At 35.7% G+C, this 15,049-nt stretch overlaps 2 protein-coding genes across 2 annotated transcripts; both read left to right on the top strand.

Moving 5' to 3' along the window:
• The first annotated feature begins 4,549 nt into the window (after positions 1 to 4,549).
• LOC103401929 (serine carboxypeptidase-like 1) lies at positions 4,550 to 10,411 on the top strand. Its single transcript, XM_070822367.1, has 15 exons — positions 4,550 to 4,742; positions 4,883 to 5,023; positions 6,630 to 6,706; positions 6,828 to 6,953; positions 7,044 to 7,146; positions 7,236 to 7,273; positions 7,398 to 7,499; positions 7,665 to 7,751; positions 7,850 to 8,008; positions 8,083 to 8,154; positions 8,245 to 8,369; positions 8,487 to 8,600; positions 8,719 to 8,776; positions 8,868 to 8,926; positions 9,279 to 10,411. Exons 1-15 carry the CDS (start codon positions 4,616 to 4,618, stop codon positions 9,361 to 9,363), a joined length of 1,473 nt encoding a protein of 490 aa, XP_070678468.1. The 5' UTR covers positions 4,550 to 4,615; the 3' UTR covers positions 9,364 to 10,411.
• On the top strand, positions 9,755 to 13,888 carry LOC139196131 (uncharacterized). Its single transcript, XM_070821791.1, has 6 exons — positions 9,755 to 10,468; positions 10,559 to 10,983; positions 11,569 to 11,774; positions 11,886 to 11,987; positions 12,165 to 12,403; positions 13,301 to 13,888. The coding sequence occupies exons 1-6, from the start codon at positions 9,755 to 9,757 to the stop codon at positions 13,886 to 13,888; spliced, it is 2,274 nt and encodes a 757-aa protein (XP_070677892.1).
• The last annotated feature ends 1,161 nt before the right edge of the window (positions 13,889 to 15,049 follow it).

The following is a 15,049-nucleotide window of genomic DNA, read 5'->3' as shown; positions in this document are numbered from 1 at the left end:
TGGCGCAATACCTAAAGAAGGTACAAGAGCAACTCGAGGCGTTTTAAACTTACATCCTCACGGCCTAGTCTTTTCTCCCTCAGCCCAATTTAGCTGGAAGAAGGGCAGACGCCCTCGCAAGTCTGTTGGGCCCAATCTGGCCAAACGCTTCACACGCCTCCATTCTCTCTCCGCATACGGGCCCAAGCCCAACAAGGAAGGAGGCCCACACCTTCTTGGTCCAGTCCATTGCACACGTGCCTGGCCTATGCCAGGTCTAACCCAGTGTCCCAGCGCCCTGTCAACTCAGCCCAAGCTGAGTCATACCTGGCCCAGCCAGCCGCTGCTTCACCGAGCCGATGAAGCAGCCCAATGGCAGCGGTCATGCCGTGGCTTCCTAACCATTGTTCACACATTCTCAACCCCGTCGAGCTATATTTCAAGCCCTAAGGTTCCAAAAAATTACAAAAACAAGAAAAAATTAATTTTTTCTTACCTTGGTGCGGTGTGAAGACGAAGAAAGCAACGAAATGCGGTCCTTTGCATGGGCAAGTGTAGAAGATTGCTAGGGGATAGGGAACAAATATCCTCTAGCTTTCTTTCTCTTATAGGGTAGAATAAATTGCTCTCTGAATTGATTTAATCCTATACTTAATGTATACTTAAATAGACTTTGGAAGTGATTTATTTCTCTTTCTTAGAATGATCTAATTTCCAATTAATGTGGGAATTTACATCAAAATAAGAAACAATCTTATGTTTCCTAAAGCAAGGGAAGATCTCTACACCATTGGCCCTTTCCTGTGAGTAGCCCAATAGATGTGGGGGTATTTGTGGAGCCAAAAATAATAAAGTAAATTATGGAGGTGACACATGGACTTTTGAGTATAAAAGGACAAAATTACCTTCGAGGCACACTGGGATTCTCATGCGCATTTAACAAACAATAACGACTCAATCAAGGAAGAATGAAAGGTGATCAAAATGGTATTTATTCAAATCCCTCTCATCACTCCTCATAAAATCCTCACTCAAAGGTAACTCCTAATTTTGCTATTCAATTTAAGATTAATTGCCAAGTTAATTGCAAGATATTATTTCACATAATATTTTGTAATTATACTCACAATTTCACCATATGTGGCCGACCACTATTCTCCAAATAAGGCCGGCCACTCCCCTATGAATAGCCCTATTCTCCCACTAAAAAGTTAAGTCATTTGCTACCCACAAACTCCAAAACACATTTTTCTCAGAATTCTAACTTTGACAACGGTGATTCTTCAGCCAAAGCCTTCCCCTAGTTCATTGTGGACATGTAAGGCTTTTGGACTTAATCTTAGGTGTTATTATTTTGTAGGTGCATTTTTGTCAAAGGAGAAGACGACCAAAATTTGCATCCACAAACTATTTTGCAATTTATGCATTCCAATACAATTATGTATTTTTTTTAAGTATAAATATACATTTTTTATGTGATATAATAAACTTAATTAAAATTTAAAAAAAATCCACCTAGGTCCTACCTAGACTCCTAGGCACTGAGGCCCTGCCCACCGTCCAACTAGCGCCTAGCGCCTTTTATAACCTTGATTTGTACAGGCAAAATGGTCAAGAGAGAAAGAAGGAAGACAAATGAATACGAGAAAGGATGGGAGAGATACAAAAATTCAAGTAAAAAAAGAAATAAAAAATAAAAAATGATAATTAGTTTCCCATGTTGCATAGTTTTATAGGAAAACTAATGAAAATGGCTTGAAAACTTTGAGTTTTAATTAAAAGGACAAAAAATGTGTTGTAAGTGAATAGTATCATGAATGACATTTTAGAGAAAAAATGTCATTTTCGTTAAAAACGTACAGTACTAGAAATATTTCATTAAAACTCCCTGGTTTTATTGGGTGGTAGTCTACACATGTTGCCATATACATAGCTTTAAAACCACATAAGCAAATTTAACGGATTGTGTAACGAATTTAATGAAAACAAGGCAATTTGGAGTAAATTTTGAATTTCAAGAGGTAAGGTACCGTTTGGTACGTGGGACGGGACGGAACGGAACGGGACGAACCGTTCCATCCCACGTTTGGTGCGCCTAAAACTGTGAAATGGGTTGTCCCATTGGACGAAATTTGGCTGATTTTTCGTTCCACCTCTTCCCCCTGGAACAACCCGTTCCACATCCGTGGAACACAAATTTATAACATTTTATGACAAAATTTTTCCTTATCTTTTTCAATATTTACATCATCTGTTCCGTCCCGTCTGAGTACCAAATGGTACCTAAAGTGACGACTTTTGAATTTCGAAGACAAAGTGTGATCAAAATCAAATTTTAAGGGACTTAACAAAAAAAAAAAAAAAAAAAAAAAAAAAGCTTTTAAGTTTTACATTTTTGAACCCTAACTTCTGAAGGTTGGTTACACGTGTTCACAAAGCCAGTGGCTTGGCCAACTGTTGGTTGATGACCGTTAGTTGGATCCGAAAACAAATTAATTTTGGTGACATGTTTTGATGGCTACACAGACGCGTGGTCCATATAAAGTTAAACGAACTTTTGGTTCCAACTAACGTTGATGATCACGAGGTTCCAACTAATGTTCTGTCAATCTGTCAATCTGTCAATCTGTCAGTCTTTGTTGATGGCGAATGTTTCACCTACTCTTGTACTACTAACTTATACGCATGCTTAAAATGATGCATTTTTTATTAGAAATTTTAACGAAAAATTTTCGGTATTGTTAATTTTAACGAAAAATCACATTTTACACTAAAAAGTTAATCATGGTACTATTCACTTTACCTTTTATTTTATCCTTATCATTAAAACTCAAAGTTTTCAAATCTTTTTCATTAGTTTTCCTTTTTTTATTAACATGGGCAGAATTACTGTAGTAAACAATACAGAGACAAAATTGGAAGCGCGGAAGAGAGAGTGGGGTTAAAAATCAAAATAAAATTATAATACTCTTTGCTTTTTAAAATAAATATTAGAAACTTTTGGTACTTAAAGGTTACAACCGTCATTTTAAACCTCTGTAATTGATACAGAGAATTCTCTTAATATATAGTATGAATAATCACCACGAGGTGATCAATTAATTGGAAAAGAATTTCAGATCCGTATTCCACCAGCACATTCTGAATCTAGCATGATGAATCACACGATGATGGACATGAATGCTGAAATGCCTATGTGCCCACATGCACATACTATAGCCATTTAAATATAGCCCAACAGGACAAACCGAACATTTTGGTAAAGAGAAATTTTATTTGAACCCATAAAACCTTTCTCGACATCTAACTTAAACTTTGAATGTGAATTATCCTTTTTACCCTATTGTATAATTACCACTAGCTACAAGATGAAATTAACAATAAACTAAAATTTATCAATAAACCCACATCTAATAATCAAATCCTACCATCATGGAATCTTTATCCTACATTCATTCTAACTAAAACCTAAGACGCTTTCATAGAGAAAAACAAGCTCTTTTTGAACGATGGATGGTGATTTAGAAGTTTTGAATCCTCCAACTAAAGTTTGAATCGATTTTTGCAAGTTTTTTTTTCGTTTGATTTCAATTTTTATTAGGATTTAGGAACAAATTCAGCACATTTTCTAAAGCATAATTACTAGCAAAAACATATATACAGGATTTAAAATTTTAAAGTCTAGCAACTTGTGCGAATGTCACGCTTTCTTCTCCTTTCATTCGTGAAGGGTGGAGGCTATACTTTGCTTGTAGTTTTGATGGCAGTGCATAGCAGCATTATAGCTACTGTTCTTCAATTTAAAGGTCTTGAGATCCTTCTATCCGGTGAAACAAATGTATGTAGTCTCCAAAAGGTTCCCCTTCTTTCTCTTGTTTCAATCAAAATTGTTTTTCATAATTTAATTCGGTTGTTTGGATGTCAAAAATGTTTTGATTTCATTAAAATATAGGAACTTGAGGTTCAAGTAGGTTCATAGCATGAAAAAATATGCCTTCAATTTTAGAGTTGAATTTTTTTTATCTTGATTATGATAATTAAAACATAATCTTGTTTTGATTACGAGATTATTAGGTACCCTTATCGTCATTTAATGGGAAGAAATTGTGCCTCTACTTCTCAACAAATTGGTGCAGGCCTTGCAATTACCCCTCAACATTGCAAGAACGTGACTTTATGAAATGCTTAGAGTGGAAGGCAAAGAGTTTAAGATAATCTTTATCTCTTTCGGTTGTGGTGAGGTTAAAAATGAACACTTCAAGTGCATGTCATGGCTGGCATTGAACGGATGCTATTTTTCATAAAAGTTGAGTGACATCTACTGTTGGGTTTTTATTTTCTAAATGGGTGTAAAGATAAATTTATATATTGAATTTGGTATGTGAGGGTAGTTTAGGTAGTAAGTTGGGTTTAAAGAGATATTGAGAATTTAATTAAAAGTAATATGGGTGTAGAAAGTAAATTAAGTGTAGAAAGAGGTTATATGAGTTTAAATAAAATTTCTCTTTTTTAAATTCATGTCACCTATCATTCCCTATGTTACTACGTAGTATATACAACGTTGGCCCCGCACAGAGATAATGCCATCCTATATATATGACGAAATGAGACTTGCAGCAAGTACAGCATCCTCACCATGTTGCCACAAGCACTTCTATTTATGGCTCTTTTGACCACGAATGTTGCATCCACGTCAAACATCATCACAGCCCTACCCGGCTTTCCCGGTAACCTTCCCTTCAAACTTGAAACTGGGTACGTAGGTACTTCTTGTTTCTTTCCAAAACTATTATCTTCTCTACTCTGTAAAAATAAACTTGAGCACTGTCAATTATGTTACTTTAATACGGAAGATGACTATGAAATTATACGAGTTTGAATTTGTTATACAAAAGGTACGTAGGAGTAGGCAACATGGATGATGTGCAGCTATTTTATTACTTCATTGAGTCTGAAGGGAGTCCAGAATATGATCCTCTTGTGCTTTGGCTCACTGGAGGTCCCGGTTGTTCTGCGTTTTCTGGCCTCATATATGAAAATTTAGGTACTTGCTTAATTATTAATTCACTGTCTGCATCATTTCAGAGGATATAATTCAATATTATTTTATATTTTCAGACATTGGTGATATGAAATTAAGGTTGTGAGTGACGTAGGCGAGAAGTCCAGTGCGAAAAAATTGTGATGTCAATTTTTCTGCTTAAATTTTGGTAATGAATCCCACAATCACGAAGAAGACAAGAACATGCCTGTATTGACTTATAATTAGAATCCTCTTATCTGCCCCCTATAGTTTGGGAAATGTTGATCAAACATTGATGAATTCATCAAGGAGAAATTAGGTTCTCATCCCTATTTTTTCTACTCAATTGATTAAAACCTTATTCATTTTCAATTTTTGATCAAGGTGGGTTTTAATTAACGTCATTAATTATTTTAAAAATAAAGTATTTACATGTCAAGATAATTATATTTTATTTTTGAATATATTCATTTAGTGTTATTTATAGCTATACTTTTTATCATATATTTCTATTTCTAGTTTGTACCCACATTTAGTTTGCAACCTTTTTTAAATTGTATCAGTTTTCTTTTAAATTTTAATTTGTACCCATAAAATATTAATTTCTTTTTGTCCCTTATTTTTTAAACTTTTATTTGTACTCAAAATATTTTTAACCTTTTATTTCTACCTATAATTTATTTATAATGTACCCATTTTTCTTTACAAATGTACCACTTTCTTATATGCAAAATGTATACTTTTTTTGTGTAAGTACCATGTTTTATGCAAAATGTACCCATTTTTTAATGTAAAATCTATTTATTTTTTAATCTAAAATGTACCATTGATTTTTTTTTTATATAAAATGTACCCATTGCTTTTTTATATAAAATGTACCCATTTTTTGTTATATAAGACGTTCCCCTTTTTCGTATTAAATGTATTAATTTGGTATGTAAAATGTACCCACATTTTTATATAAATTTACTCATTTTTTATATGTAAAATGTAGCCAAATTTTATTATATACATGTACTCATATTTTATAAAAATAAAATAAAATCCCTTTTTTTTTTTAATAATCTAGAATGCACCCATAAGCATATTTTTTTTTATCAAAACCCATAAGCAATTTTGAATAATTGAATTGGTAGTGTAAAACAGTTGAGTATTTATTAGTATATTATTGCATCTCTTTTATTATTATGTCATATATGTGGCATGAGAGAAACTTCAATAAAAAACCTAAAATGCATAAGGTTTGAATCTATAACAGTTAAGAACTAGGGACCACAACTAAACTATCCCAATTATCAATCATATATCGACAACATACCAATAAAAATTCTAAAAAACAGACCGTTTCAGAAATTGAAATGTGTAATTTCATTATTTAATCCAATTTCTATATAGTTTGATGAATGAATTTTATTTTCTTGAACTGTGTGGGTTATACGTTTATAAGTAGGAGTTTTGTAATTCAAAGGGTTTAGCCAGGTGTTAATTGAACACATATTACTCCCAAATTTCCAATTGCAACAATTTTGAACATTATTCAAAAGATTTTGTCCGGTGCAAGTAATTTTATTCAAAATTTGATTATTGTAAACAACTTTATTTTGTAATCGTTTTTACTTTGTTTTAGGTCCACTATCCTTTGACTACGCAAATTCCATTGGCAACAAGCCAAAGTTCAAGTTAAATCCATACTCATGGACAAAGGTGTGAGACTAATTCAATTGCCTTCAAAATGTGTGTGTTTTTGTATTTGATATCAAATGCTGCATCTTTGATTTATTCAGGATTTTATAAAAATATTGTCAATAACCCAAGAATTTTTCAGGTTGCCAACATAATATTTTTAGATGCACCTGTCGGCAGTGGATTCTCATATGCAAAAACTTGGACAGGATACACTAATATGAGTGACACTTTATCAGCAGCACAAACATATGAATTTCTAAGAAAGGTGAGGATATATTTAGCCACCAACATGGAGTATTCATTAATTTGTTTGAGAACATACAAGGTTTTTAGCTACATTCGTGTATTGGTGCAGTGGCTTATGGACCACCCTAAGTTCTTCAACAATCAACTCTATGTTGCTGGCGATTCTTATTCGGGTATAGTTGTTCCTATTATCGTTCAGGAAATATCCGATGGTAAGCTACTTACCATCACCATGTCGGGCATCGTTCTTCCTCTTACATTCGACCTTTAATTAGTTGTTTTGTTTGTTTCTTATGTGTAGGTAATCATGATGACAATGTGCCGCCAATAAATATCAAGGTACATCTTCTGCAACTAGAATATGAATGACTTCTGTTATGCTATAGTTAATTAGTTCCTGATCATATGCCTCGGGGTCTTAACACTATGCTGAACAATATAATGATCTCTATGTTGGATGCAGGGATATGTGCTTGGCAATCCAGCGACAGATTTGGACAAAGACGAGGATTCCAGAATTTTATTTGCTTACCTAAAAGCACTTATATCAGATGAACTATACCAGGTGAAATAGCCTCTTGTTGGTTTCATGTAGAGATTGGATTGTGGCTATTCAGATTAGTCTGAACTACATTTGATCAAAATGTTGGATTTGGCTCTTAAGTTATATCTATAGTTGTCTTAAAAACAACAATGTCTCTCAAGTTACAACGTTTCATAGTTTTGCTAGTCACTTGAAACTAATTGCAACGGAGAGTATATCAATGTGGATCCAAACAACGCATTATGTGTGGATGATCTAGAAATTTACAACGAGGTTAGTGGAAACATAGTAAGGTCCTTGGTTTCTGCAAGTACTTGTCACTTTTAAGTAATCTGAGATCATTATACTGACTTTACATTTGGAATTCACAGTGCACTGAAGACATACGTGCTGCACAGATATTGGAACCTTCATGTACTGTAACTTCGCCAAAATCAACGGGATCAATATGGAATCCCGACCATCTCAGTGATAGGGACTCTAAAAATACCCTCCTTACTTCTTCTGGACTTCCTAGGCTATGGTGTCGGGTATATATCTCTCAGCATGCACGCACAAGCGAACACACGTGCACTCTAATCATATCTGCCTTGTTTTAATGTAGGAATACAATTATATCCTCTCTGAAATTTGGGCAAATGACAAAACTGTTCAAGATGCTCTTCATGTTCGGGAGGTAATCAATTAGTTAATTCTAAAAAAATCCTCTTCAGGTTCTCATGACATTTTAGAGGACTTTAATTTTCTGATTTTAAATGACAATTAGGGAAGCATTGAAGAATGGGTGAGATGCAATTACAGCTTACAAGATTCATATATAAAAGATGTTTCCTCTAGTCTTGTATATCATGAGAACCTCATAAAAAAAGGCTATAGAGTTCTTATTTACAGGTAATATATCTGTCCAATTTTCTTTCGTTTGGGAAGTTTTCTAACAGAATCTGACACAATGTGTTTCCGTATATATCGCATGATCGTTGCTTCGGCACTCAAAATTTCTGTTAACAGTGGTGATCATGATATGGTAGTTCCTTATGTGGGTACTCTTGCTTGGATAGAGTCGCTTAACTTGACTGTTGACAATCGTTGGAGGCCATGGTTCGTCAGTGGGCAGATTGCAGGGTTGGTGTTGCATTTTCGCTTACGACATAATATTTGTTCCCCCGTTCATACTGAGTTTAATTATAAATTTAGATTACAATTATCACATGCTTACCACATATAATGTTTTTACGTTTAGATACAGTGTGCAGTACTCACACATAACTAATTACAAGTTGACATTCACGACTATAAAGGCAAGAAGCCAAGAACCTTCATGAACTTAATTTTTCATAGATACTAGAGTTTGCTTGAGCAAAAGCTGACTAAATTTTTCTCTTAATGCAGGGAGCCGGTCACACAGCTCCAGAGTACAAACCTGAAGAGTGTCTTGCTATGATTAGTAGGTGGTTTGCATATTACCCTTTGTAGTCAGTAATTCTAATTACGTACCCATCAATTTATAGATCCTCATTTATTTGGAGTAGATTTATAATTTATAATAATGTATGGAATAAACAATGTGTTGTATGATAGGAATCTAAAGGATAAATGGTTGTTGTATGACAACTGAGATGGTGCCAAGTGTCATCATATTAGTGAATAAGATTGTATTAGCGGTAAAAGTTGTTAGTTGGTTGTAATAGGAAAAGATTGTTGTGGTTAGTTGCTATATAGCAGGAATTGTAAGATACAAAGGATATGTGATAAAAATAGTATTGTCTTCTTGTTCATATTCTCTCTCGACTTCTATGGCAGCTTAAGAGTCAAGGTTGATTTAGGGTCTATCATTGGTATCATCAGAGCCAATCACGATCTTTCATCCCTTCTCTGTGCCGTATGACTCGTGCTTCTACAAAGAAAGCCATGGATTCATATAATCAACTTTCTGCAATAAACAACACTCTCAACATCCTACTTCAGAGGTTTGACGCCATGGAAGAATGCCAAGATTCATCCGACGCTCGATTTGAGAAATTTCATCGCGATTTTGTGCGAAATGTGATATGGGTTTTCATGTGGACTCCTCAGATGTGACCCCTTCAGATCCCAATTTGCATGAAGATGCAAGAAATCAACAATTCAATCGCCAAGATTCAGGTTTTCACCCAAGACCTCCATTGGTGAAATTGGATTTTCCTCGATTTCACGAAGGTGATGACCCTCTCGGCTAGGTTTATAAAGTGGAGCACTACTTTGATTACTTCACCATTCCAGAAGATAAGAAGGTTCGAATGGCCTCCTTCGACATGGAAAATGAAGCATTTCAGTGGTTTCAATGGGTGAATTGTGTCAAGAATTATCCTAAATGGGAAGATTTCACAAAGATTTTTTGTCGCAAATTTGGATCACCTGATCTTGTGGATTGCACTGAGAATTTAGTGAAGCTTTGCCAAACTGGGTTACTCAGGGATTACATCATGGAATTCCGTCGATTAGCGAATCGTACTATGGAAATGACTCCAAGAATCTTAAAAAGTTGCTTCATTGGGGGTTTAAAACCGGAGATTCAGCATGATGTCAAGATCCTTCGCCCTTTCGATGTTCATGAAGCTATAGCCTATTCGCAACAAGTGGATGCTAAATTGGCAGAGCTCAAGGTAAAATCTTTTTCAAGAAATCCATTCCCTGCATCACAATTCAAGCCTACTCATCTGTCTGACATTACCAATATACCAAAACCTGAATCTTCAACACAAAATGATAATTTTCGACGACTAACAGTTGCAGAAATTGAGTTTCGAAGAAAGAATAGATTGTGTTTCAATTGTGATGAGAAATTTTCTAAAGACCATGTGTGTGCTAGTCCTAAATGTCAAATTTTACTGATAGATGTGTATGAAAATGGCCATTTGATTGAGCATGAATCTGATGATACTGATGAACCTGAAGTTATGGCTTGTGCAGTTTATGGTATGCCTGCTCCAAAGTCTATTCGAACTATGAAAGTCAATGGGTTGGTGTTGAATTGTCTTGCTATTTTTTTGATAGATTAAGGTAGCTCTTACAATTTCATTGACATTGCTTTAGTAAAATAGTTGAAGGGTCACTTAGATACTACACAACCATTTTCTGTTAAAATTGCAAATGGAGGTTCACTCACCATTCCGGGTTGTTTAGCACAAGTCTTTGTGAGAATTCAGAATTATGCAGCTGTGTTGGATTTTTACGCTATTCCTTTGAGAGGGTGCGATATTGTTCTTGGAGTACAGTGGTTAACAACGTTGGGACCCTTTTTGTGGGATTTTGAAAAAATGTTTATGCAGTTTGTTGTTGGCATTACTACCTTCTCTATCACAAGTCCTCAAGTTCAAGATCCTCAGTCAATATCTTCCTTGCAAATGGATAGATTACTCAATCATGATCATTGTTTGGGAGTTGCACTATTTGTTTTACAATTCAGTGAGGAGACTATACTTCCTTCCAATCCTCGGCAACTGCCTTTTCCACAAGAACAGGATCTGTAGGTTTTGTTAAATCAATTTCAGTCTATATTTCAACCACTATCAGGGTTGCCTCCGTCACGGTCACATGATCACAGGATTCCTTTAATAGAAGGGTGCAAGCCTCCTAGTGCAAGACCCTACAAATATGGTCCTTTCCAAAAGACTGAAATCGAACAATGTGTCTAAGAATTGCTAGATTCTGGTTTTATAAGACCAAGCCATAGTCATTTTTCCTCTCTAGTTTTGTTGGTGAAGAAAAAAGAGGGTACTTGGAGAATGTGCATGGATTATAGGGCACTCAATTTGTTCACAATGAAAGACAAATATCCTATACCATTGATTGATGAGCTCTTAGATGAACTCTTTGGTGCCAAGTATTTCTCAAAACTGGATCTTCGGTCGGGCTATCACCAGATTCGTATGCATCCCAAGGATTTTGATAAAACGGCATTTCGAACTCATGAGGGACATTATGAATTCCTTGTTATGCCATTTGGCTTAACTAACGCCCCGACCTCCTTTCAAGGTCTAATGAATGAGATTTTCAAACCTTATTTGCGGAAGTTTATCTTGGTATTTTTTGACAATATTTTGATATATAGTGCTTCTTGGGAATTACATCTCCATCACTTGAATCTTGTTTTGAGTTTACTGCAAGATAATCACCTCTTTGTCAAGCTCTCTAAGTGTGCAACGCAAATTGAGTATTTGGGGTATACAGTTTCTGACAAAGGAGTGGCTGCTGACCCTTCAAAATTAAAAGCAATTGCACAGTGGCCTAAACTGGCTTCTATGAAAGCTTTAACTGGTTTTTTAGGCCTCATTTGGTATTACAGAAAATTTATTCCCTATTATGGCAAAATTTGTGGTCCTTTGACTCCACTCACTAAAAATGATGGATTTCATTAGACCCTTGCAGGAATGGCCGCATTTCAGGAACTCAAGAGTGCCATGATGTCTCCTACAGTCTTGGCTCTCCCAGATTTTTCAAAACCCTTCATTATTGAGAGTGATGCTTCAGGTACGGGTATATGAGCAGTGTTGCAACAAGAGGGTAGGCCGATTGCTTTTACAAGCCAGTCTTTAGGACCAAAGAATCAGGCTTTATCGACTTATGAAAGGGAAATGTTAGCCGTAATTCATGCAGTTAAGAAATGGCAATCGTATCTCCATGGGAACCATTTCATTATACGAACAGATTATCACAGCTTCAAGTATTTTCTGCAGAATCGTGCTAATTCTCCTTTTCAACAAAAATGGGTTTCGAAATTACTTGGTTTTGATTACGAAATTCAGTACAAGAAAGGGAATGATAACAAGGCAGCAAATGCTTTGTCTCGAATGTTCTCAAATTCGAGGATTCCACCTGACACTACTTCAACCACTCTGGATGTTTCTGCCATGAATAGTATTGCTCCTAATTCCGTGCTTCCGGGAGTACTTGGCAGTGAACTTACTGCCATATCTTATCCTTATATGTCTTGGCTCGATGACCTTCGCCAACATGTTGAGCAAGATGATTGGATCTTAGCCAAATCACAATCAGTTTTGAATAAAACTTCGGATTCTATTCCATTACAATTCTTGAGATATCACTTTGCTAATGGTTTTTTGAGATACAAAAATAGGATTGTCCTAAGTCCTACAAGTTCTTGAAGGGTGAAATTGTTTGAAGAGTTTCACTGCACACCTAGTGCAGGTCATGCAGGTTTTCTTAAGACTTATAAATGCATCCCTAAGTCTTTTTATTGGGAAGGTATGAAGAACAACATCAGGGATATGGTTGTTGGTTGTGATATCTGTCAGAAAAACAAGTATGAGTTCCTTGTTCCCGCAAGACTACTGAATCCTTTACCTATTCCCCAAAGAGTGTGGACTGACATATCCATGGACTTCATCACTGGACTTCCTCCTTGCAGAGGCAAATCTGTCATATTTGTTATGGTTGACCGACTTTCAAAAGCTGCACACTTTCTATCCATGTCTCATCCTTATACTGCTCACTCCGTAGCTCAGCTTTTCATCGATCAAGTGTTCAAACTACATGGGATGCCAACCTCCATTGTCTCAAATTGAGACCTTATTTTCATCAGCTCTTTTTGGAAAAAGTTCTTTAAACTTCAAGGCTCCAGATTGTGTCTTAGTTTAGGATTTCACCCCCAAACTGATGGACATACTGAGGTTTTAAATCGGTGTTTAGAAACATACTTAAGGTGTTTTTGTAGCTTAGAGCCCAAGTAATGGTTGAAATGGCTTCCATGGGTGGAATGGAGTTACAATACATCTTATCCTACTGCAACGAAACTTACACCTTATGAAGTAGTGTATGAGCAGTCTCCTCCACATATTCCAATCTATGAATCTGGAACTACGAAGATTGACTCGGTGGATCAGTGTTTACAAGATCGAACTCGGATTTTATCTCTTCTCAAGACCAATCTGGAAGCAGCTCAAGTAAGAAGGAAAAGTCAGGCAGATAAACATCGAACTGAGAGGTCTTTTGAAGTTGGTGATTATGTGTATCTCAGGTTGGAACCTTACCAACAAAAGTCCCTTGCTCTACATCCTTATCATAAATTGCATCCTCGGTTTTATGGTCCCTTTGAAATTTTTACGAAGGTCAGACCTGTGGCCTACAAGTTAAGGTTGCCACCTCATTCTAAGATTCATCCAGTTTTCCATGTTTCTTGTCTCAAGAAACAACTGGGCACATCAGCCTCTACTACTATACCGCTTCCATCTGCTTATGATGCAGGTCTGATTCAGGATGAACCAACAGCTATCCTGGATCGACGGGTCATTAAACATGGGTCGACTCCTATCACCGAAGTCTTAGTGCATTGGCGGAATCATCATGTTGCCGATGCATCTTGGGAGCGTTTGGATGATTTGAAAGCTCGATTTCCTGACTTCCAGCCTTGAGGACAAGGCTAATTTCAAAGGGGGGAGTAATTGATAGGAATCTAAAGGATAAATGATTGTTGTATGACAACTGAGATGGTGTCAAGTGTCATCATATTAGTGAATAAGATTGTATTAGCTGTAAAAGTTGTTAGTTGGTTAGTGAATAAAATTGTTGTGGTTAGTTGCTATATAGCAGGAATTGTAAGATACAAAGGATATGTGATAAAAATAGTATTGTCTTCTTCTTGTTCATATTCTCTCTCGACTTCTATGGCAGCTTAAGAGTCAAGGTTGATTTAGGGTCTATCATTGTAAGCTTAGTCGGGAGGTGTTCAATTTTCTTTTGCACATTACTAGAGAGAGCTGTGTTTCATCTTTTCATATTGAATTTAAACACTTCAACGCACGCTCTAAACATATCATTTGGGCGTCTAGATAAATTACATTGCCAATTGTCTATAACAAATTGATTGAATTCAGAGTGATTAAGCCACATTGCCTCAAACTTGAAAGAGTTCTTCCTTTTATAGCCAATATTATTACATTGAACTATAATAGGACTAAGGTCCGAGCCAAATATTGGCAAGCTGTGTAAATGAACCTTTTCAAACAGATTTAGCCACTCGAAATAGCAAAATTAAACACGGTCTAACCTTTCAAAAACTACCGAGTTATCTTAGGTTCATTTGTCCAACTGAAAGGAACTCCAGAAGCAGGTATAGAGACAAGATTACCATCACTTGTAAAATTGTTGAAATCAATCATGTACATAGTTATTGTTACATCCAAGTTTAGGATATTGTTAAAATCTCCCAAGAGTAACCAAGGATCGTTATTTGGGTTCGGTGTAAGAATTTTAATCCATAATTCCTATTGTAATTCTTTCTGAGGTTACGCATACACTAAAGTAATCAAATAACTTGTATCACAAACAAGATCATGCAAAGTAGCATTTATACAACGATCAAAAGAGCATATTATATTGATATTCAAGACATTTGATTCCCAGAACAAACAAAGGCCACCAGCCCTTCGACAACCTACTGCATTAAATTTACAATAAAAAAAAAAGCATTATCACATGTAGAAGAGATCTTATCAAGAGTAGTCTGCACTTCAACAATACAACAAAGGTCCAGTTTGTTAACCACACACAAATCTAAGTTGTGACACGAAACC

Source organism: Malus domestica, chromosome 05 (genome assembly GCF_042453785.1).
Source record: "Malus domestica chromosome 05, GDT2T_hap1".
In the NCBI taxonomy this organism is placed as follows: Eukaryota; Viridiplantae; Streptophyta; class Magnoliopsida; order Rosales; family Rosaceae; genus Malus; species Malus domestica.
This window is presented reverse-complemented; position numbering and strand designations above follow the sequence as displayed.